This window comes from Anas acuta, chromosome 22 (assembly GCF_963932015.1).
Source record: "Anas acuta chromosome 22, bAnaAcu1.1, whole genome shotgun sequence".
NCBI lineage: Eukaryota > Metazoa > Chordata > Aves > Anseriformes > Anatidae > Anas > Anas acuta.
In genome coordinates this window covers 6,607,255-6,630,592 of record NC_089000.1, presented here as the reverse complement: position 1 = coordinate 6,630,592, position 23,338 = coordinate 6,607,255, and the positions used below count along the sequence as shown (strand labels likewise).

Below are 23,338 nucleotides of genomic sequence, written 5' to 3'. Positions count from 1 at the left end.
CGGGCTGGGGGGGACGCACGGGACTCCCAAATTTGCCAGGCAGAGCTGATGCCCCCAACCCCTAACCCACACCCTGGGTGCCGAGGCTGGAGCTGTCTCCGTGAGCCTCACCGAGGTGTCCACCCCAGGCTGTGCCCCACACCTGTCCCCCCCCCCATCCCCACAGCGCCCTGGGGGCTGCCCCGGGTGCCCCGAAGGAGAGGCGAGGCAGGCACAAGCGTGCACACAGCTAGGTTTATTGCTCGGCCGGACCGCAACGGCAGGATGGGCGGCCACGACACTGCCCCCACCCACCAGCACCGCGCTGCAGCCAGCACAAGGGCCTTGGCCAGTGTGTGCCCACAGCACAGCCACTGTCACCTCCCTGCCCCAGCAGTGCTGCTGCAGGGACAGCCCGAAGCTGAATAAATACACGCTCCAGGAGGGTGCCCTGCTCCGGCGTGGGCCATGTCCGTGGGCAGCAACCCCACGGGGCCATGGACCACAGCCTGGCACGGGACGGCACCCAGCGCTCTGCCTCTGCCACCTCACCCCGTGCCACCAAGGCTCCTCGCTCCTTACGCTGGTTTTGGCCACCCACAGCCGCTGCCTCCCTCCCACCTGCCCTGACCAGACCCTGTGGCCACCGCCTGCCCCAGCCCCGCACCGTCCCCTCCTGCCACCACCCCCGGCCTCCCGCCCCGCGCGCCGGCGGCTCCGTGCCGCCCCCGCCACGGCCCTCCCGCACCTTCTCCGCTCACCGCTGCCAACATCGCGATCCCTCCTCCCCGCGCGGAGCCGCCCCAGCCCGCAGCCTTCCCGGGCGCAGCCCTGCTCTGCCCCACCGCCCGGCCCTGCTGCTCCGAGGGCGAGCCGTGCGTCGTGTCCGGCCCCACACGGCCGTAGAAATGGGCAGCCCGGTGCCGCCCTGCCCGGGACGTGTCCTCCCAAGAGGGGGCCGCTCCATGTCCCCACACATGCTTGCGTGACATCCCGGCACAAGCTGGCGGGCACTCGCTCTACCCGGCCCTGGCGTTACGCTATGGTTAGAAGCAGGAGGAGCTCCTCGGAGCGGCCGCGCGTCCATCCTCATCCTCACCGCCCTGGCAGCTCTCAGACCTCCCTGCAAGGCACAGAGAGGGAGAAGCACTGTTAGCACGGGGCCGTGGCGCACGGCGAGCGGAGGGGAGGGGGCTGCACGTACGAGGCCGTCAGCGTGGAGTTGAGGAGCAAGGTGGTCCGGATCCGGTAGAGCTGGGCCAGCGTCAGCTTGCGGTGCTGTGCCGACGGCGGGTCCGAGAGGGTGCGGCGGGCGGTGGGCTGCGGGGCACGGCTGGGCTGGCCCAGGGTGGGCCCTGGGGTCTCCGCGTGTTCCTCCGGCTCCGAGAGCTCAGACGTGGAGTCACCGCTGCTGCTGTCGGCGCTGGGGGCGGCCGGGTGCCCCGGGGCACATCCAGTCCGCTGGGGGAGCGGGGGGCTGGGGGGAGCCGCACAGAGGTCAGAGAGGCTCCGGCTCTGGCTGAGCGGGGCCGGGGGGCCGGCCAGCAGCTGCAGGAGGCTGGCCTCCGACTTGGACTTGAGCACCTGGGTCTTGCAGGGTAGGAGCTGCACGGGTGTCCGGCGGCGCAGCCGGGGTGAGGGCGGCCGTGGGGCCGGGACATCCCGCTCCTCCTCGGCCACCACATCCTGCTGCCGCGCCAAGTCCCGCGGCGAGGCGGGCGAGAGCGTGCCGTAAGCGCTGTCGATGGACGCCGAGCGGCAGCTGCCGGGCTGGGAGGCCGGGCCCTGGGGCAGGGGCAGGGTGTCCGTGGGCAGCTCCCTCATCAAGGTGCTGCCGGAGGTGCCGGTGCTCACGGAGGTGCCGGTGCTCACGGAGGTGCCGGTGCTCACGGAGGTGCTGTCTGACGGGGAGCCGAACGGCCCCACGTCCGAGTCCGGGGAGGAGAGCTCGTCACCGCCATCCACCACCACCACCGAGATGGTCTCAGTGGAGCCGTCCGAGGGGCTGCAAAAGTGGGGAAGGTGAGGAGGGGGCGGCGCTGTGCCCGGGGGGAATGCAGAGCCCCTGTCCCGCTCCGTACCACTGCTGGGAGTCCAGGCTGGTGCTGCTGCGGCGCAGGACAGTGGGCGAGCTGGCGGCCGAGGTGCTGCTCTCACCATCTTCCTCCTCCTCCTCCTCCTCTTCCTCTTCCTGCAGGCGCTGGCACTGCCCACGCTGCAGCTCCTGCAGCCGTAGCCGCTGCAGCAGGTTCTGGGGAAGGGGAGGTGTCAGGGGGCAGCAGGCACGGGACCCCCGCGCCCCCCTCACCCTCGGCACCCCTCACCTGCGCGTTGTGCAGCGCCTCGACCCAGCTGCGGCACAGCGACTGCCCGCTGGCCTGGAAGGTGTAGGCAGCCACAGCGCTCCCAAACTCATTCAGGTAGATGAGGAGGAAGGAGCCTGTGGGCAGGGGTGGCTGTGAGCTGCACCGTGGGGCCAGCCAGGGCTGCCGGCACCTCCCTGGGCTGGGGGCCAGCTGCCCCAGTGCCCCGTCCCCACCTGGGCTGCTCACCTGGGTCCTTCAGCTCCCGACATACGACCTTGTCCACCAGCAAGGGCTGCCGGACCACCTTGGTGCGCTCAGCCTTCTTGACAGGCTTGGTGATGAGGAAGAGGTCAGTGAAGAGGAAGCAGTAGACATCCATCTGGGGGCAAGAGCAAGACCGTGGGTGCTGGCCAGCGCACGGGGGGCGAGCTCCCCGTCCCCCTGTGGTCCTCACCTTGCTGTCTTTACCTTCCCGCATCTTCAGGCTGCCCTCAAGGAGGAGCTGCCGGGTGTCGTCCGGGGAGGTGCCGGGCATGGGGGCCGTCAGATCCAGCCGCAGGAACTCCTTCAGCAGCTGCGGGGAGCCGTGGGCATCAGCAAGGGGCAGGGCACGGCCCGGGTGGCACGAGACAGCAGCTCAGGCACTCCCAGCCTACCTTGTCCACCTCATCCGTGCTGCCCTCCACCACCTCGTAGGCATCGATGCGGCCGAGGATGGCAGCCAGGCGCTGCTGCTCCTGACGCTGCCGCATCCGCGAGTTGACGTGGTTGATGAAGTGCTCCACGGAGCCGATCTGCAGCGTGGGCAGCGGGCGTGAGGGGGCTGGGGGCTGCCCCGCTCCGAGCCCACCTGCCCGCATCCCCACGCCGTGCCCCGTACCATGGTGAGGATGGCATCACGGGTGCGCGGGTCGTCCGTCTTCTTCAGCACGGACTTGAGGAGCAGCGGGTACTTGGTGAGGCGCTGGTGTGGCTTCACCAGCATGTCGCTGAGCTTCAGGCGGCTGCACTGCTTGTGCTTCTCGGCCCACTGCGGCGTGCGGGTGTCAGCCCTGGCCCTGTCCCTGTCCCCGGCCCCCACCCCGTGCTGCTCCCCCCTTACCGTCACGTAGGCGCGGAAGAGCTCGCTGTCCCGCAGCAGCGTTCGCATGTACTCCATGCAGCCCTCCTCCTCCATGCAGTACTGGATGTAGGGTTTGAAGAGCGAGCCAAACTGCGGGCAGCACAGAGGTGTCACCGCCGGGCACGGCACGGCACGGCGCAGCCCCCCGGCACGGCACGGGCTCCCTGCTCACCGCCTTGAAGCCCTTGAGGAAGTCCACGGGGTCGAGCAGCGCCTTGGTCCTGCGGGCCTTGTCCAGCACCGGGGCCATGACGCTGCTCCACAGGCTGCGGTGCAGCTGGATGATCTCCCTGATGTTGCCAAAAAGTCGCTCGGCATCCACCTGCGGGGTAGGTGGGGAGCTGCACAAAGCCCGGCACCACGGGTCTGGGTCCCAACCCCATGCACCCCTGCCACGTGCTGCTCCCCCAAGACCACCCGTAGCGATACCGCGCCGTTCCCAGACCCTGCACATCCCCATCCTGCCGCGGCGCCGCTCACCTCGCACAGCAGCCCCGACTCCTGCAGGTTCAGCAGGCAGCAGAGGAAGAGCTGTGGGGACAGAGCAGGAGCCCGTTGGGGGCGAGCCGCTGCGGCACAGGGCACCCGTGGCCGGGTGTCCCCAGCGGGTGGCAGGGTCACTCACGTCGGTGATGACTTTGAGCTTGCGGATGTAGGTGGCCTCGGTGTGCAGCAGCTCCCAGATGGCTTCCTGCTGGTGGCACTGCCGGCGCGTCAGGGCCTGCGGGGCTGAGCGTTAGTGCCGTGCCAGACCGGGAGCGGGGACGCCGTGGCCACCCCCGGCACCCCCAGCCCTACCTCCGTGCCCTCGATGATTTGCTGCCAACTGTCCTCCAGCGCCAGGCTGCTGTCATCCCCGTCCTCCTCCCAGGAGTCTTGGTCGAAGCGGAGCTGCGGGGGCAGCTTGGGCAGCCCGAAGCTGCTGTAGGTGTGCAGCTTGCTCTCCAGCTGCTCCATCTTATCCACCTCCTGCCCAGGAAGCATGGAGTCGATGCGCCAGGGGCGGAGGGGACGAGGCACGGCCCTCCCTGCACTGCCCACAGAGCTGCCCCCATGCCCCCTCCCCATATATCCACCTACCCGCCCGAAGGGGCCGGTGCCAGCGCCGGAGCTGAAGAAGCCGCTGAAGCGGCTGGCGGCGCGGTTCTTCCAGGTGTCGGTGCCATTGGTGGGCAGGGAGCCGCTGCCGTGCGGGGACAGCTCGGGGCCAGGGATGCTGGCGTCCCCCAGGAACTCCGTCATGTTCTTCCTCCGCCTGCCCGGAGCCTGTGCGGGGACAGCCGGCGGTGTCCCCAGGGCGTCTCCACGACACGGGGCCAGCCCCAGGGGGCCGCGTCCTGGCCCTGCTCTCCTCCTCGCCTGGCTGTGGCCGTGCCACTGGGACGGGGCCGGGGTGGGGATGGTGGCGGGGCAGAGACCCCAGCGCAACGCACCCCAGCAGCGAGGCCAGCCTTGTGTGCAGACGGCGCCGTGCCCACGGCAAGCTCCGGCCCCCGGGTCCCCCCACCCGTGCTGTGCCGGGGCGCGCAGAGCTGTGCCCTCCGTGGGCCACCAGCCCGCTCTGCCGGCGCCCGCACTGACCTGCGTACCTGCATCCCGGCTGCCCAAGGGCCCCCACGGCCGCTCCTGGCCCCAGCAGAGCGGGGCGCCGCGGCTCAGCGCATCCTGGGGGGGCCGAGAGCCCCGAGCCCCACGCCGCCCGCCCAGGCGAGCTGCTCTGAACTTGAACTGTGAAGTCGGGCAGGCTCTGGCCGGGCTCCTCCGAACAAAAGGAGGTGGGGCCAGCACAGAAAACCTAATTTCCCTCCTCGCCAGATAAGCTAAACAGACCCAAACAATTCGCTGGCAAAGATCAAAGACCCCCAGCCCGCCGCAGGAGCTGGGTCCCAGCCAGGCAGCGCCCGCCTGCCCGGGCACCACGGCGCAGCCCCGCTCACACATCCCCGCATCCCTGCGCCAAGGCCACGCGGGGACGTGGCCGCTGCCCTCTCCTTGCCCCGGCACAAAGGGCGGCCGGATGCAGCTCCCCCCATGCCCACGGGACTCGGCACATCCCTGCTCCCTGCCACGTCCCCCCCAGGAGGGCAGTGGGTGGCAGAGGGAGCCCCACCGCCCCCAGGCAGGGCCAGGCATTGCCGTGTGCCCAGGTGAGCCCTGGGGGACCTGCCCCACTGTGCTCCACGCGTGGCCCCGCAGCTCACCGTGCCGTGCTGTTCCCCAGCATCCCGGGTGGTGCCAGCCCTGCTGCCCTGGCTCAGCTCGGCTCCTGCCTGCCCTCGGGGGCCTGGCTGGGGCTGACACCGCCGTGGGGGCCGCCCCATGCCCACCGGCCCCCTTGCCCCAGCTGGGGAGCGCTGGTCCCGCTGCCAGGCATTGTAGTGCTGGATGCGGGCGGCCACCAGCCCCGGCCACACAGCCAGGGTGCTTCAGGAGCCTCCGGCACGGGGCTGGCAGCCACAATTCCCCTGCTGGGTACCCTGGGGCCACATCCCCCAGGAGCAGGAGCTGCGTGGCCCTGCAAAGGTGGCACCTGTGCCCACGGGGAGTGGTGCTGAGCCCGGCCCCACGCCTTATCTGGGGCCAGGGTCCATGGGGCAGGACCGAGGCTGCACACAGCAGCTGCCAGGCGCCATGGCGAGGAGGGACGGCGGCCACGTCCCAGCTGGGACCGCAGCCAGGGCAAGCCCTGGGGTCGGCGTGGAAGCTCAGGGCCTCCCCGCGGGGCCCTGGGGCGTGGAGCTGCCCGTTTGGTACCAGCCCGTACGTGGCACGGCCGTGGGGCCACCAGCTGAGCTGCCACGCCTGGCGCAGGCGCTGCGGTGTGGCACGGCACGGCACTGCTGGCTCAGCACAGCTGGGAGCTGAGCACGGGTCTCCAGGGGGGGCACGAGGCCATACAGGAGACCCCATCCCCAAGCTCCCCAGGGCCACCACTGGTACTCACCAGGACCTCAGCACCCTCCCGGCGGCCCTGCCCCAGCTCCAGCGCCGTCCCGAAGAGCGCGGCGGTGCCAGCAGGGCGCAGGATGGGCAGGCTGGCCGACCGGGCATCGCGTGCTGCCTGCTCCACCTTCAGCTCGTCCCCGGGTTTGGCTGTGGAAGCACAGAGCCGTCAGAGCCCCCAGCCCCGTAGTGCCTGGGCCTGGCCCCCCGCAGCCCTCTCCGCACCTTTGACCCGCAGGTAGTGCCCCCCGAAGCGGTACGCCTCGAAGTGCAGGGAGAGCGGCGTGTTGGACTGGTCCAGGTAGATGTCCACCTTGCTCTGCTCGATCGCCTTCCTCTCAAAGACCGGCAGCAGCACCTCCCTGCGGGGACACCAGCCCCGTGGGTCCCGCGGGGTCCCTACAGCAGGGCCGTACCCGGGCGGGGGAGGTGGACTCACCCCAGGGACTTCTTCTTCATGGCCGGCACGATCTCCGCCTCGATGTCGACGTTCAGGTCGAACTTCAGGGTGAAGCACTCCTTGCTGGGGTCCTGCGGGGGATGAGCTGCTCACCGAGGGCCCAGTGCTGGGCTCCCAAATGGGGCCGCAGCACAGCCCCTGAGCGCACGGGGAGCGGGACGGTGCCTTACGTCCGTGTGTCTGCGCCGAGCCTTCTTCTTGGGCAGCTTCAGCGCCGAGCTCCTCCTGTCCCTGCGGGCACAGCGCGGGCAGGGTGACCGGGGCGTCCCCGCGGGTTGGGGACACGCAGGGTCCGGGCACCACAGGGGCACCCACCCTGCCCCGAGCTGCCCTGAGCAGGGTCTCGGCCACGGCTCACCCCCTGCCCTCCGCCGGTCCCTCGTCGTCTTCCTCCACATCGGAGGCAGGGCTGGTGCGCGGGGGGCACGAGCGGGTGGACACGTTGCGGGCCAGGATGGAGCCTGCACATGGGCGTGGGGCTGAGCTGTGCCGTGACCCCCAGCCCCACATGGGGTCCGCCAGCCCCGCACGGGTCCCCACCGAGGGGTCTGGGGCCGCGTCCAGCCCGGCTCACCTTGCGGGGGCAAATCGAAGCGGATGTGGCCATCGAAGTGCATGGCGCCGTGGAGGCGGCCGTCGCAGACCTCACACAGGCTGAGGGGGCTGCTGTGGTTCAGCTGCTGGCACTCGGCGTGGTGGCATACCTGCGGGGCACAGCCCTGGGCTGGGGCGGGGGGGCCGGGCAGCAGGACCCCCACCCCAGGCTGAGCTCTGCTGTGCTCTGCTCAGAGCCTCTCTTGGCTCAGGGGCAGCATTAAGGCAGGGGACGGGGATGGCAGGGAGAGCAGGGGACAGCCACGAGGCTGCTGGTGCTGCCTCGCAACACGGAGCCCCCAGCCCAGCTCTGCTGCACTGTGTGGGGACCCCCGAGAGCCACGGGGCTGTGGCAGGGAGGCTGCACGATGCCTGGCCACGGAGGCAGGGAGGGGACCAGGGGACAGCCACCTGTGCCTTGTGTCCCCGAGCCTCCCCAGAGCCACCGCACGCTGCCGGTGCCCCTGGTTGGGCTGAGGGCGCGCCAGGGCCTTGCGGGGCTCCTGGGGAGGCTGTGGGGCCGCTCCAAAGCCCCTTTGTGTTTGCAGGATCAGTGTCCCCACGGCAGGACGAAGGAAGCAAGTGTCTGCAGCAAAACAATGCTTGCAAGCCGATGCATTTCCTCCGATTGTGCACGCGGCCTCAGCCTCAGCCGGGCATTCACAGGCATTTATTTTTAAACCCCTGGCCAGCCCCGAAAGCGGTGCACGGCCCGTGACCCCTCGCTGGGGGCTCCGGCTGGCCCCGCACCAGAGGCCGTGGTGCTGCCGGTGGCTGCAAACCCGTGCCGGGGGCACGTCCCCGCTCCCCGCCGGCGGGGGCCCCACGGCACAAGGCAGCATCCCGGGAGGCGCGGGCCCTGCCTGCGCGGCGGAGGAAGCTCCGGAGCACCTCCAGCCGCCCCCGCTTCCTGCCCTCCTTCCTCCCAGCGCTGCTGAGGTCAGTGCTGACGCGCTCCCGACACCCGCGCGCTCCCCGCCGGGGCCACCTGCCCCTGCTCGACACCCACCGCCCGGCAGCCTCCGCCGTGGCACCCACCGATGCAGCCTGGCCCCTGGGACGTGCCAGCCTCGTGCCCCAAACCCCGTGTGGCTGCGTGGCCCCTCTGTTCTCCCTCTGCACACCCCACAGAGCCCCGCACAAGAGATCCCACGCGGCCAGGAAGGAGCGAGCACCAGCCCCAAGCCTGCTGGGCCCCCCCCGGCACCTCTCGGGCAGCCAGAGGCAGCCAGGAGACCCCCGGGTTTGGGTGCTTTTCTCTGCCCTGACCCCCCAGCTCCTGGCACACCCACCCCAGGGTTGGGGCAGCCCCAGGGCCCCAAGAGCACCCCGACCACAGCCCCACACGTCCCAACCCCCAGCACCCGAGCTCAGCACCCAGCCTGGGACCCCCACCCCACGCTACCTCCCGTGCCGCTGTCCCTCTCAGGGGTGCCCGGTGCCGGTGGCAGGGCTGTCCGGGCGGCTCCCTCCCAGCTCTGCTGGCGAGCGGCCGCAGCCCAGCGCCACGTGTGTCCCTGCCCGAGTGTTTACCCAGCAGCTCCACCCGTGCAAACACGGCCACGACACGCCTGCTGACCACCGCGAGCCCCGTGCCCGGTGCTGTGCACTCCTCGCCTGGCACCGGCCGCAGGGGGCCAAGGCGGTTCTGGGGTGCGCCCCCCTAATGCCATATGGGTGTCACACAGAAGGGGACACCAGCCCGGCTCCCGGTGCCCTCAATGTGCCCACGTTCCTGCGGGATCACGGCTCGGGATGCTGGGGGGGCTGCTGGCACAGGGCTGCCCCTGATCAGCCTGGCTCTGAAGGAGCTGGGGAGCAAAGCCCGTCTGAAACTCACTGCCTGAAAGGTCACCGCGGCGTTATTTCCTCCCCAGCGCTCTCAAAAGCCAGCGCCTGATGTCAATAAGCAGAGCAGCCCCGCTCATCTGCTCACAATAAAAGCCCTCGCTGGTGCTGCCAGGGCTGCAGGACCGAACAGCCGTCGCTCTTGTTGCCGCAGGAATTTCCCCGTGGTGCCTTTCCAGCCGAGGCCACAAGCATCGCACCGTGCCGGTGGGGAAGGGCCCAAGCACCGCGCCCCCTCCCCACAGCCACAGCCCCCAACCCACCAAACCCTGGCACTCACCGGGAGCCGGCACAGCCACTGCGGCACCAGCAGCGAGGACAGCCCCGGAGCGAGCCAGCAGGTCGAGCAGCCAGAGATAAGGGGCCCTAAATCCACCCCGGCTTTACATTAGCGATCAACAAGATTAGGAGAGGTGGCATGGGGCACTTCCAGCCGCCGGCACTGCTTAACTCCCGGGGCCCTGCGCAGCCCGGGGCACTCCCATCCCCTCTGCTCCTCCGCTGCTGCTCGGCCAAATGGACGCGGGCACAAAGGGCACAAGTGCAGCTGCTCCTCAAGGGGCTCTGCGTGGCACCCGCTCCCCGCAGCACTGACGCCGAGCCCCGGTAGGCAGCCGTGAGCTGCGCAGAGGATCCCTCCCTCCCGGGCACGTCCAGGCTGCCTGTGCCGGCTTGCCGAGCGGTGCGCTCCCACCGGGAACAGGACAGACGGGCTCAATTAGATTAGCCTAAATTACACCAGGTGGGGAAACGGGGAAGCTGCCGCCGTGCAGTTAAATCCCCGCTGTGCACAAGCCTGCGGGTGCCCAGGGGCAGCAGGACCGTGACACTGCTGAGACGCATGCCCAGCAGGGGCCGGCGCTCTCGCCACGGGTGGCCACGCAGGGCACGAAGCTGCCAGGAGCCGCTGCCCTTCCCTGCCAGCTCCCAGCAGCCGCCCGGGGCTTTTTTCCTGCACCGGGGCCAGCGGTGGAGCAGGAGCAGCAGGGTGCAGGCACGGCGCTCCCTGGGGCTCTCCCACGAGGGCTGGCGAGCTGGCGCTGCTGCTGTGATTCCTACGGCCCCACGCCACCAGCACGAAGGCGAACGGGGTTGCACAGGGCAGGGGGGGCAGCACGGCCCCATACAGCAGCTCCTGGCAGCACGGGACAGCCAGGACTGGCCTCACGGCTCCGGCACAGTGCAGGCTGCTCGGTGCCCCGTGGCTGCCGGCCAGCCGGCTCCACCGACCGGTTCTGCCGGCACCGGGGAGCCAGGGCGAGACCGCAGGAGCCTGCGCCCGCCCTGGTAATGCCAAAAGGAGCAGGGCACAGCCATGCACCAAATGCCATGTGCCCGCTGCCCTGCTCGCCCACAGAGCCAAGGCAGGCAAGCGGCGCTGCCCGGCTCAGGACCTACCTTGGCCGCCCTCCTCCTGTCGGCGCAGTCGGGGTGCTGGCACTGCAGCCCCTTCTCGTCCACCGGGCACCGCTCGTCTGTGGGTGAGAGGCAGGGTTAGCACTGGGGGCACCACGGGGACCTGTACCCACAGCCCCGTGCCCACCCCATCCTGTTGTGGGGGTGCTGCTGCTCCTGCACTCCGCACACACACACACACGGCTCCTGTAACTCAGTAAAGTGCTGGGGCTCAGCCGAGGCTGCTCCTGCCCCATAACCCGTACAGGAGGATGGGACCAGACAGTGAGTGCCCACCTTCTGGGCACAGGGCAGAGAGTGGAAGCTGGCAGCCCAGCTGGGGACAGACCATCTCCTGAGCAGCAGCAGCCTCTGGTAACGCCCTGGCTGCCCTAACCCCCAAAACCCTGTGCCCAAACCCCAGCACTGCGCCTGCTGAAGGGCAGGGAGCACCCTGCGCTGCCCTGGCAGTGTCAGGACCCACTGACTCCGGCCCCAAAGCGTGGGGCTGCTGCTCTGGGCGTGCACAGCACCCCAAAACACGGGGCCAGGCTGGCCTGGGACGGCTCCATGGCAGGAGAGGGCAGCCAGGAGCTGCCCCTGGGATGGGGACATTGGCGCCAGGCGCTGCCAGCGATGACGCACGCTGCTCTCCCCAAACTCCCACTGCTGCAAACTCAGGAACGGGCCCAAAGCCCCAAACCTGCCCTAATATGGAGATTTATTTCCTGACGGGCAGCAGCCGCAGCACAGACCGGACCCCGAGGTGCCGGGGGTGCGGCTGGCCCCAGCAGCACGGCCCCGGCCGGGGCGCGGGACATCGTCCTGCACCCGCTTCCCACGCCAGGCACGGGCCACGGCTGCGAGGGCAGCGCTGGGAGCGCTAAATCCGCCGCTCGCCGGCCCCCAAAGGGGCTTATGAGCTGCTTTAAGTCCTAACAGTTAAATCGGCCTTTGGGACAAATCCTATTTTGAAGGCTTTTGTTATACGTCGCATCTAATAGTTTAAAAATAACAGACTCCGGGCGGCTCACGGCAGACCGGCGGGCTCCAGGCCCCGAAGCCAGCGCCCTCCTGCAGGGAGCTGGGGACGGGGACAGGGACGGGGACGGGGACTGTGCCGGGGGCTCCCACGCACGGAGCCGTGGCAGGGCTTGGCGCAGGCAGGGCACAGCGGCTCCAGCCCCAGGAGCTCATCTGGGGCTTCCCCGCCGCTCCCCACAGCCGATCCCTTCGCATCCCTCCTGCCAACAAAAACAGCTTCTGCCCCGGCCCCAGCGGGACGGGCTCGCGGCCAAGGCCGGGTTAGGTTTAGTCTGTGGAAAAGCTGCTGCCTTCTGCCCTGCCGGGGCGGGGGAGCCGGCAGCCGCCTTGTGCCGAGACCCACGAGGCTGCAGCTTCCCCCGGCTCCGCTCTCAGGACCTGTTGCAGCAGCTCCGGGGAGCCCACGAGGTGCTGGGGCGCACGCAGACACCAGGTCCCCACGGGGCACAGCACCCAGGGTGAGGGCCGCATTCAAGCTTCCCAGGGGCACCCCCACGGGGACCCCCATGGGCACCCACAGGCAGGGCTGGTCCCGGTGCTCGTGGGAGAGGCCGGGAGCCCCGCGGCTGCCGTGGGGCCCCGCTGCCCACGCGCCGTCCCCGCGCCGCGGGAGCACAATGGGCGCTCTGTCCCCACGGCCGCCCCGCAGCACCCGCTGGGCTGCTCCAGCCCCTCCTCACGCCGCCCCGCCACCATTATCATTTCACTTGACCTATCAGGAATAATAACGGAAACAAATAAGAAATTCTTTCATGCCAGCCAGGGGAAGTTTTCCAAACTCCCTGAGAGCGTGAGGACGGGCACAGCAGCCCGCAGTGCCGGCACGCAGCCGCAGCAACCTGCCCACGGGCAGCCCCTGGCTGTCCCCCCGCGGGGACACGCTGCCCACGGCACAGCTTTATCCAAACACGGACCGCAGCAGCGGGAGCTCAGGCACGTAGCAGGACCTTAGGTGTGCCATAGAGGAGCTCGTTGATACGTGCATACAGAGGGAGCCCCCGGGATCTGGCAGGAGCAGGAGGGTGCCTGGGTCCCCACGGGCACTGCCAGGGAAAGGGAAGGAATCCTGCCGCCACCAGCTCCTCTCCCCAGCTCCTGCTGGTTCATCGCGCCCAGCTCTCCCAGTGGCTCCTGCTGACCCCTGCAAGGCAGGGCGGTCACCGCACACACCAGCCACTCACAGTTTCAGATGTATTTGCACCAGAAGGAAGCGGTGCACCCACGTGCAGGTGCAGGGGTAGCTCGCCCGGTGCTCCCCAGCTGCACCCGCAGCATCCCCATTCCCGCTGCCGTTCCCCCACACACACCGGCTCCTCTCCCTTCCTGCAGGGCTTAGAGGGTTTTCACCAAGCCCATCATCGCAGCCACGCACGCCTCCATCCCCCGCGACCTACCCGCTAGCTCCTCTGTGATGTCCAGGCTGGAGCTCCAGGAGAAGCGCTCCACCGCCCCGTACTCCAGTCCTGCCAGCGCGGGGGGCAGAGCCCCCAGCTCGTACGCACCCCGCTTCTTCCAGTACAGGAACATCCTGGGGCCACGGCCTGGAGGCCGGGGTGGCCGGCGCTGCTGCCCTCGCTGCCGGGTGCCCAGGGGGGGCTGGCTCGGCCGGCCCCACGGAGCCGTGCCCACGGCGCCTGCCCCGCCGGGGCCACCGGTGGGACTAGCCGGGGGGGCCCGGCTCCGGCTTTAAGAGCAGGTCCCGGTCTCCGGACAAGCGGAGCATTCATCCCGTGAGCTGGGAGCTCTGGGGTGGCGGAGGGTGCTGCTGGAGGCTGCCCAATGCCCCGCGCACGGGGCGCACAAAGGCCCTTTCTTCAGCCTCCTACAGACATTGCACAAATTTCACTTTCCGCCGTCTATGAAAGAAATTCGGCTGAGGAGACAAGACACGCTTGTGATTAAAATAATCGGCATGAAGAGCGGGGCTGTTCGCTAGCCGTGCCGTCCCAGGGCTGGGGGGAGGAATGCTGCGGGAAGCGGGGGGCGAGCGCCGCGGCTCGACGGGGCCCCCACCTCGGCCACACCGGGCATGGCCCGAAGAGCAGCACGGATCGCAGGGAGCCGATGGCAGCAGCACCGGGACGGGCACGACGAGGACGATGCCGTGAGCAGGCGCTGCTGAGCCCATACAGCTGCCGGCACCGCTCCCGCTCAGACACCTGGTTGTGATTCAAGTCTGAAGATCGTGGCTGAGCTTTGTTCCAGCTTTCCCCTGGCTCACACAATGGAATTTTTCCCCTAAATCTGAGCGAGGAGGAAAGCGCTGGGCTTAAAGCCTCCCACAGGCGGCGTGAGCAGACGGCACCTTTCCTCCCCGCGCCCCCAGCAGGAGCCCTGGTGGTGGTGGTGGTGGTGGTGCTCAGCCCCCCTACTGGGGCACCAGCAGGTGGTGAGGAGGAGACGGGGCTGGGGCCAAACCCAAGTGAGCCCCCCCAGCCCCTTCCTGACCAAACTGGGACAGTCCCCAGCCCCGCTGTGGGACACTGGGGTGTGCAGCTCTGCCCTTGCAGTGAGCTCCCCTCCTGGCCTCTTGCCCCAGGCCTGCTCTTGTAGGTCTGTCTACATCAAAACGCATTTTCCATATGTGGACTTGGCCTCCAAAGGGGCCAAATCCTCATCAAATAAACCCATCCATGCAGGCCTCTCTGGGGACTGTGGGGGAGAAGGGAGAGCCCTGAAGCGACGCCTGCTCCCACAGAGGGGACGGGGACCGGGGACGTGCCCACGGAGCAGGCCCGGGCCTGGAGGCCTGACCCACGCTGCCTGAGGAAGGCCGGGAGGGCCGGATCCTGCCAGCACCACCACAAAGTGCCGCCCAGCCAAATCCCCAGAGCAGAACTTCACCAACACGGCAATGACTCTGCCCACCAGTCCCGAGGAACGGGTTCAAACACCATCGCTTCCTCCCTGCCAAGCTCTCCCCCAGCTGACAGCGAGGCAGCCACAGAGGCACGGACCAGGAGACAGGGACCTGCACTGCACAAAACTCTCCCTAAAATAGGAAAAAAAAAAACCTGCACGGAAAGATCAGCCAGGCTGAGACAATTCCAGCCCCAAAATTCATCATCATCAACACCGTCTTCGTCGCGGACCACATGCTCGGCATAGTTCTGCTGCTTCCAGGCACCCTTTGCCAGAAAAGGTGGCCAGAACTACAGAAAATCGTTGCTGGTATGTTAGATTAAAAAAAAAAAAAGCATGGATCCTGTTGTATTTAACATGCTGCTGATGCTTTAAGTGCCAAATCATCAATTTCCTATTGATTACGGCGCTTTTGCACCAAAACACAGCAGGTGGCTCACACCAAGTCACTCCTGGAACTAAATTTGAGTTTTTGTACTGGGGAAGGGGAGCGTGGCTGCTACCCACAGTGTGCCCCCATCCTGGGCGAGAAGGGGGCCTGCGCCCCCCCTTTACCTGCTGAGGGTTTGGGGGGGGGAGCAAGGCAAAGACCGGGCTGCTGAGAGCGCCCCCCCCCCCCCCCCCAACGCTCCCGGGGCACGATCGCGGCCACCGCGCTGCCGGGGCTGGGGGCGCCCCCCCGGTAACACCCCCCGCCCCCTCCCTCCGGTCCCGGTGCCCCCCCCCCCGTTACTCACACGTCGCCCGGCGCAGGTTGAGCCAGCTGCGGGGGGGGGACCCGCGTTTGATCGCCGCGGAGCTCATGGCCAGGCCCCCGGCCCCTTTGGGGGGCGGGTTGGGGGTGGGGGGCTCCCTCCGCCGGCTCCCCTCGCCCCCGCACCGGGCCCGCAGCCGCCGCGGCGGGGGGCGGAGGCGCGGCCGCCCCCGCTCCGCCCCGGCCCGGCCCCGCCGCACCTCCCGCAGCGCCCCCCCCCCCCCCCCCCCATCCATCCCCGTTCGTTCTCGAGCTCCGCCGCCCCTCGAGCCCCTTTGTGGGGTCCGTGCGGTTACGGGTACACGGGCACAACTCCAGGGCATCAAGCGAGCCCCCAGGGCCAGGTAAAAGCCTTCTCCGCAGAGTGCTCCCCCCCCCCCCGAGGGGCTGCGGAGGGCACCGGGTGCTCCCCGGGGCTAAGGGCAGCGCCTAAATAGCCCCCCGGGGCTGCGGGCACAGCCAGGCTGCAGCACCGGGCAGCACGGAGGTTGTCTTCACAGCTGCGGATGCATTAAGTGCCCAGCCCTCCTCTTATCTATTTAGGTGTTCCCAATTAGGTTCAGCCCTTACTCACCTCTGCGTGACTCCCCCCAAGCTCACTTCGCTCAGGTGCAAATTGCCGCCCCCCCCCCCCCCCAAAAAAAAAAAGTGAGAAAAAAATTCCTCTAGTCCTTCACTGGATGAGACTTAACTGAGACCGAGCACAGTGCTGTTCTGTGCAGTACCGGGGTAATGCATTCCTCTCCACTTCCAGCCCACTTTACCTTCTACTTCTTCCACACTGCCTTTAGAAAGAGATGGATGGCACAATCACAGCAGAAGCAGAGCTCTTTTTACACCCAAACTTACTATTTTAATTTCAGCCACAACAGGGTGCACAGCCAGAGCAAACCAAGGCTGAAAAAAGCAAGATCAGTGGCTGCAGGAGAATCACTTCATGCTACAAGCTACTACTTTAAGTAAGGACAAGCTTCTGGTAACCACCCACAGCCATGTCCAAGTCAGGGAAGGCTTTGGAAAAAATCAAACCAAACCACTGTTTTTAATGTATTTATTACAAAACACCAAAATACTTACTGAAAATATAAAGCATTATTAAAAATTGACATGTTTTAATATGTACACATCATCAGAAACTTGTTCCGGGTCTCTCTGGAGCTGTGGTAGCCAGTGCTTCGGTGACTACACTTGCCTCTTGCCATATAAAAGAAATCCTGCAGTCAGAGGTCCTAAAGTCTTCAAGTGTAATCACACTGGTAAGAATACTCCCTCTTCTTGAAATGCTTCTTCTGTTTCAGCTTCCCAGACCCCAGAATGTTGTAGTTATATTCAGATGTGACATAAGGGATCTCTCCCTCAATTCCTTCCTGGAAAAAAAAAATAGGAACAACTTTATGGACCCGTATCTTCAGCTGAATTGAAAACACCTTCCTTTAAACAGACTGATAAGAGTTTAGTGGAAGAAAAGGAGAAAGCTATCACTGAAGATACACTCTGATCTCTGAAAAACAACAAGAACATTATCTCAGTTGGTTTTATGAATTAAGGGCAGTTTCCTACAAGTATGACCATCTGCTAATGCCCAGACATCTCTGGACACACATAAGCCTCAGAGTAAGAAAATGGAGAATTTGCCAGCAAGCCTGTCCCTTTTTTCCCCACCCTCCTCCCAAACAACTCCTACCTGGCTCACAAGAACGCAGTTTGGAATAGCAATATTCCCAAGTAACAGACAATTCACTTGTCTCAGGTTCTCAGGAGGCACCGGTGTCAAGACATGATAAAGTTTCTTCTCCATCTCAACCCCTCGGACAATTCCTGAAAAGTACATAGAAAGTTCAGTCCTAACTCCACCAAATCACTTCGGACTGTGTAAGTGAATGTGGCTGAAGCTCTCTGAGTAAGTAGCTTTTCCAGAACCAAGAAAATGATTCAAGACATCTTGAGGAAAAATAACCCTGCACTTCTGTATCCCACCTTCCCAACATCTCTGCATATGTAAGAGCGCCTAACATCTCAAAATGCCTATCCTCGTTCATTGTTGTGTTCCTACAGAAATTCAAGGTAGCTCCTCAAAATCGGAACTGCGTCTTCACAGCAAACATCAGTACTTAGAGAAATCTTTGCATGTTTCAGGCCACAAACACTACAGTTGCAGCTCTGTTTAGAGAAAGGAAAACATTCCCCCCCACCAGCTGTGAAATAACAAGTCACACAGACAGCTGAAGAATTTTGTATAAGCCATTTGGAATCTTCTATTGAAGACACGAATCCAAAAAGTGAGTAATTTGTCAAGCTATGAAAGGCCAAGTAAGAGAAGCCAGCTACAGAAGATGCTGCTCAGTGACATTCTCCTTAACTGATGCCACAAGTTACAGAGAAGCGAAGGACTTGAAGCACAGCTTGTAATAGAAGACAAAATGTATTTTTGATTGTTCTTCAATCAAATCCTACTTTTCCATTTGTTTTTGATGGAATTATCTACTCTACTCTTTCCATTCGGCAATATACCTGTTAAAACATGACACATGAGAACATAGCCTAAGGTTTCCCAGGCTCACTTACCGAAGCCAAGGCAATCACAGACCGGTGTCTGTGTCAGCAGGACTGGCCCATCGTTTTGGCATCTGATTTCGTCTGGTATCCTGCAGAGCCCGACCCAGCTGGCATTCACTGCATACATGATATTGGTAGGAGCAACATCCGTATGAATGACCCTGAGTGCAACAGCATTAAAAGGTACCTAAGGGGAAAGAAAAAAAAAACTGTTTCATTAACTCAACGTAAGTTTGGTTTGAGTTCAGAGATAATTTTAAGTACACAAAACCTGAGACAGAGAGACATTATCTCAGGTCTTTCAAAAATGCTCATTTACCTGGTATGGCACAAAACTATGCAGCGGGAGTACTGATCCTGTGTGTGGAGGCTGCAGGTGACCAAGGTAACCTAGTATTGACATGTCACGTAGGATGCTGCTGTGTACTCGCCTGGAAAAGAACCGCAACAAATCAAGAAAAGACAGCACACACGGAGCAATTCAGCCAGATAACCCCCAGACATCCCTGAGTACACCATGCAGAATCAGCCACTATCTCATACAAGTTAAGTTTTTAGAACTTGAATCTTCGAAGAAAATTTAGAGCCGTATTTTTGTTACCTCTAAGGAATCACAGGATTTTAGGGCATTTTGAAGAGGCACTAGTAATCCAATATAGCTTTTAAAAAAAATAAAACAGAACCCACAAAATCAAACTGAAGTCTTATTAGAGAACTTTTCCCTTCTCCAACCTTGCTATTCATATAGCTGTGAGACAGAACAGTACACTTGCTTTCTTAAATAGCTCTTCAGGGAAAGTTGACTCAACAGAAAGCATTCAAAATGGGCAACAAAGAGTCAAGGTCCAGGAAATCATGCCTTTCAAAAATGTAAACAAACTGACTTGAAATGTCAGAGAAATTACCATGACCATCTATGTCTGTTAGAAATTGGCAAGGAACTTCCCCATTAGGGGAAAAAAGAAAAAAAGGAGCCAGGATTCTGTAAGCATAAAGTGTGCCCAGTGTAGAAGTCTAAATAACTTATAGCAGACACTGGAAGCAGTGCAGGGAGGAACAACCCCCGCCCCCAAAAACAAACAAAAAAAAACCAAGAAACTTAAAAAGTCCCTCAACCACCTCCCACCAAAACACAACAACAGGCGAACTTATTAGGAGACAATAAACCTTATAGCATCTGAACAATTTAACAGGGGTATTGAAGGCCTATGCAGGAGTTCTGTCATTAATTTCCTGTCAGGACTAAGCATACTTTTATTAAGCAAATTAACCACCACACAGCACTTACTACTTACGCTTCACCTGCAACCCCAGCTCGAGGGAACTCCGGGTGGATATAGAGCAGTTTATAGTCAGGAACTGATGTATCTTCCTCTCCTTCAGAGGACTTCCAGCTCTCTGCTGCACTCAGATTCGTTTGCTTGCTCTTGCCTTGCTGTTTGCCTTTGGTATACAGGCCAGGAGCGAGGTGAACGTACTCGGGGGTGAGTGGATCCATGGCCTTCCAGTCGTACACATCCATCTGAACCACATGAGTGGGCGCTAACAGCCGAATCATGTCGGTCAGAAGCAGCAAACCCTCGCCTGTAGGAAGCAGAGAAAACTCGATTACTGCCACCTTGCAGAGAAATTTCAGTGCTGTTATGGAAGACTGACAATAGCTCAAGCGCAGTAAGCTCTTATTTTCTTATCCTAGACTCTCTAGGAAGCGTAGAGGCATACTGCTTAGGTTCGTGTCTCTTCAGAATAGATTAACCGTGTTTACCTTTCACCCAGCCCATAGTGTTGATGACTAAAGGCACTTCCTTCTTGTAGGAGTTGAACACGTACTTCACAACATCGATGTATCTTTCTGTGTCCTGCTCACAGCTGGTCTGTCCGTAATACACCATCTTACGTGGCGTTTGCTGATGAGTGAATGGTGGACCTGAAAATAAGAACAAGCCTCTAATACTTCCAGTAACTGAAATGCAACCCCCCATCCCTGTCAAGTACCCACAAGCAATCCCTTTTGAAATAAACTGTCTTCTTTTAGCATTTTAACAGTCATTCTCATATAGTCTTGCAAAACAAGTTCTTCTGTAGTTGCAGACTCCATGCAATTTATTTATTTATTTATTTTTAAGTATTATTTATTTGTTCATAAGTTCTAAAAATTCACAGTCTCCTATGACAAGCTATCCAAAAAGCAAATCACTTGGATAATATCTTTTATAGACATGGACCCAAATTCACAGAACCACAAATACTAACAGTTTCTCTGGTTATAGGGTTTTTTGTTTTTTTTTTTTTTTCCCCCCCTCCAGTGACAACAGCCCCTGATCTATATGGATCTACTTGGCATTCCTCAAACTAATTATACCTGCAGAGACTAATAACTAAGACAAGTTTTCCCAAAGCAACCCGACAAATCTGAAAGGCTGAAAATCTACTTTGACACGTCACAACCTGTTCCACTGGCTTATAGACACAAATCTTCCCTTTAAAATATAGAGGAAGAAAAACAAGAAGGGAGAATGGCTCCATGCTATTTATCAATATTTTCACATGGATCTTACACAACCCTAGCAAGAAAACATTTACAGGTTTTTATTCTTTACATGCACCTTCAGTAGATGCGGCAACTTTGCCTGAAGTACAGCCCCTACTCAAAAAGCACCTTCTGGGAATTAAAGATGTTTCTGGAAAATGCCGAAAACAGCAAAGCACGTACCAAGAAACGGCTCTGTAACACTGCTTAAAGACACGCATCCAGGCGGCGTAAATTCTGTTTGACCTATGTCACATTCCATATATTCAACGGAGGGAAGGCTGCAGTGAAAGAAGCCCATATGTTAGCATCCACTAGAAGAAAAAGGACATGACTTTGAGTATGTACAAAGCACAATCTGATTTTGTTCCAGGTCATCAAAATTAAACTAAACAGTCAAACCTCCACTTGCTTATGCCCTTCTCTTGCTTGAGCAAGTATTAAGCAAGAACTTAAAGGGCTCAGCTACACCGTACTTTATATCATATGCTTGTATGACAATAGCTTCACACCTATCCAGTCTTAAGAGTAACGAGAACAGTAGATCAGAAGAGGTGCTAATCAGTGTACCGCCTCTCTCATATGAACTGGGCACTCTGAGATCAGCTATTTGATATTTATGAATTCTGTAATCCTTATTTTTAGCATGCAGTAGCCAAGATAATAAGCTTCTACACCTTTTTCTGCCAAGAATCTGGAGACAATAACAAGTCATAACCTTCGGTGTATTTTTAAACGTTATAAATCTCAACTTATTACTAAACCCTGTTTGGTGTTCATACGGTCCAAGCTGCTGTTAGCAGTATTTCAGTAGAAATATTTCAGTATGCAGCTTTTCTGCAAGAATACAGAAAAGACAAGAAAACAGATAACTAGGCTTTTTTTTTTTCCCAAAAAGAAGATAACCAGTTTCCAGTGAAAACAACATTCTTGAGCATCTTGGCAGGTAGTTTTCTTCTTCTCTTAAATCACATGCATTACTTAAAGAGCCATACAACATGAAAAAAAAACTCACTGATTCAGTAACAGATTGATCAGGTATCTGTTAAATGTTGACTTCCCAATGCTTTTTGGACCACACACCATAATGACAGGGACACCTTCATCTTCCGCTGGGGGGAAAAAAGCATTCTCTGAAAGGGGCTGACAGGGAGTTATTCTGATGTGCCCTATTTACATAAATTTGTGAAAGAAAACAACTTGCAAAACCTACAGAATCTGTGGTCTGACTATGATGCATTTTAATAAAATAAGTTCTTTAAAGAGCAGCACGTTAAGTTTATCAATATAAAGGGAAGAGGCTCCTAAAAGGAGGAGAAAGCTCTAATACTACAACACAGTTGGTATTAATTCCAACTGCTCACGGTATTTTTAATGTTGTTAGATAAAGATGTTTTTTTACACACTACAAAGAGCAAAACCAAAGGAGTTTTGACATCAAGTTGAGAAATATCTTTATACCACTGAAGTGCTTATCAGGCAGTAGAGACACAAACCCAACCCAGGTGCTGTATAAGCTCAGGTTGCACACTGCTTCAAGAAGAGTATGTCCTTTAATCAGTTCCTTTTAAGATGTACTCTTTCCCCTAATTATAATTCATGAAAAACTCTGAGCTTCTTTTTTCTAGCCACTAAAGCTCTGCCAAGTCCATGCTACTCACCACAACATGCTTGTATTAGCTCCTCCAGGGCTAGGAACATGCTCTTTGACACCAGCAGTCCGTTATCGGGGCTACATTTCACGATACCGACAGATGCCAGAACTGCATCCTCTGTTGTGAAGCTGGACTCTTCCTTTTTCTATAGAAGAGCAGAAAAAAAGGTTGGGAAGACAGATGTGAAGCCATACAGATGTGTGCTCTGTGCTGCTGGGTACTGACAGGACTGCTGCAGGCACGCCAAGCACATGCTGGCTCCTCTTGCTCCACAGGATGCTAGTTTTGGTGGAGGAGCTGCAAAGGTGGCACAACCCAGCCCCACCTAGATGGGTGTCCATGAGGTGCCCCCTGGGACTCACCTGTGCCTCGAAGAGCCGTGAGAGCGGCGGGAGGCTGAGCAGGAACCGTGTCACCGGCGTGTCCAGGTGCTCCAGCAGCACCACGGCGCACTCGGGCGAGAACCTCGCCATCACCTTCACCCGCGCCTCTGTGAGGGGGGGAACAGCGGGGCCCTGAGAACTCGCGAAATGGCGGCCGGGCCCCGCACCGCACCACACGCGAAATGGCGGCGGCGGCCCCGCACCGCTCCGCACCACACGCGAAATGGCGGCCGGCCCGGCCCGGCCCGCACCGCACCACACGCGAAATGGCGCCCACCCGGTTCCCGGTCCCCCCCGGTGTCCCCGTTCCCCACTCACGGCGGCGGACCCGGTGCGCTCGCATAGCGGCGCGGGCGGCGGCGCGGAGCTGCCGGGGGTCGGCGGCGGGCGGGCGGGCGGCGGGCAGCGCCTCCAGGGCCAGCGCGCAGTGTGTGGGCGGCGAGAAGACCGGCAGCCCCGGCTGGTGCGGGCCGATGGCGAAGCCCAGCACACGGACGGCACCGTACAGGCAGCGCAGGCGGCACTTCCCGGTGAAGGTCAGCGCCTGCGGGGGGGGAGACGGCGTGAGGCAGCAGCACCGGCAGCGGGTCCGTCCCGTCCCCCCCGGGCGCTGCCCACCTGTTGAGGCGCCAGGAGCAGCACGGCGGCTCCCTCCGCCGCCTCCACGGCGGCCAGGCCGGTATCGGCCGGCGGCACCATCCCGGCGCGCACGAAGGAGGCGGCGAACTCGCGCCAGGCCGCCTCGGAGCGGCCCCCACGGGGGGTGGTGGCGGCGGTGGTGGCTGAGGAGCGGCCGGGGGCCGAGGCCCGGCGGGGGCGGCCGCGCCGAGCGGGCATGGCCGCGGCCGCCGCTCCGCCGCCTCCGCCCCTCTCGCGAGAGCCGCGCCCCCCCCCGGGCCTTTAAGA

The 23,338-nt window shown here is 61.7% G+C and overlaps 2 protein-coding genes across 7 annotated transcripts; both read right to left on the bottom strand.

Moving 5' to 3' along the window:
- Positions 1-220: 220 nt before the first annotated feature.
- Positions 221-15,464, bottom strand: PLEKHG5 (pleckstrin homology and RhoGEF domain containing G5). 6 transcript variants are annotated; one of them, XM_068658481.1, is made up of 22 exons: positions 15,292-15,464; positions 10,652-10,728; positions 7,386-7,515; positions 7,170-7,272; positions 6,982-7,042; positions 6,791-6,882; positions 6,577-6,713; positions 6,353-6,501; positions 4,489-4,674; positions 4,207-4,377; positions 4,034-4,129; positions 3,889-3,939; positions 3,581-3,730; positions 3,388-3,498; positions 3,166-3,315; positions 2,942-3,079; positions 2,740-2,859; positions 2,532-2,664; positions 2,304-2,419; positions 2,061-2,230; positions 1,184-1,984; positions 221-1,102 (listed from the first exon to the last, which is right to left on the bottom strand). In XM_068658481.1, exons 1-22 carry the CDS (start codon positions 15,356-15,358, stop codon positions 1,093-1,095), a joined length of 3,219 nt encoding a protein of 1,072 aa, XP_068514582.1. In that variant the 5' UTR covers positions 15,359-15,464; the 3' UTR covers positions 221-1,092. The 6 variants fall into 6 exon arrangements, with proteins under 6 accessions (XP_068514582.1, XP_068514583.1, XP_068514584.1 ...); XM_068658482.1 differs by having other exon boundaries at positions 6,982-7,030; XM_068658483.1 differs by lacking the exon at positions 15,292-15,464 and adding an exon at positions 13,087-13,289.
- An 881-nt stretch (positions 15,465-16,345) lies between these two features.
- On the bottom strand, positions 16,346-23,318 carry NOL9 (nucleolar protein 9). Its single transcript, XM_068658428.1, has 12 exons — positions 23,051-23,318; positions 22,751-22,976; positions 22,412-22,539; positions 22,056-22,194; positions 21,410-21,506; positions 20,578-20,675; positions 19,630-19,791; positions 19,160-19,448; positions 18,184-18,295; positions 17,874-18,051; positions 16,993-17,126; positions 16,346-16,675 (listed from the first exon to the last, which is right to left on the bottom strand). The coding sequence occupies exons 1-12, from the start codon at positions 23,267-23,269 to the stop codon at positions 16,547-16,549; spliced, it is 1,911 nt and encodes a 636-aa protein (XP_068514529.1). The 5' UTR covers positions 23,270-23,318; the 3' UTR covers positions 16,346-16,546.
- Positions 23,319-23,338: the final 20 nt, after the last annotated feature.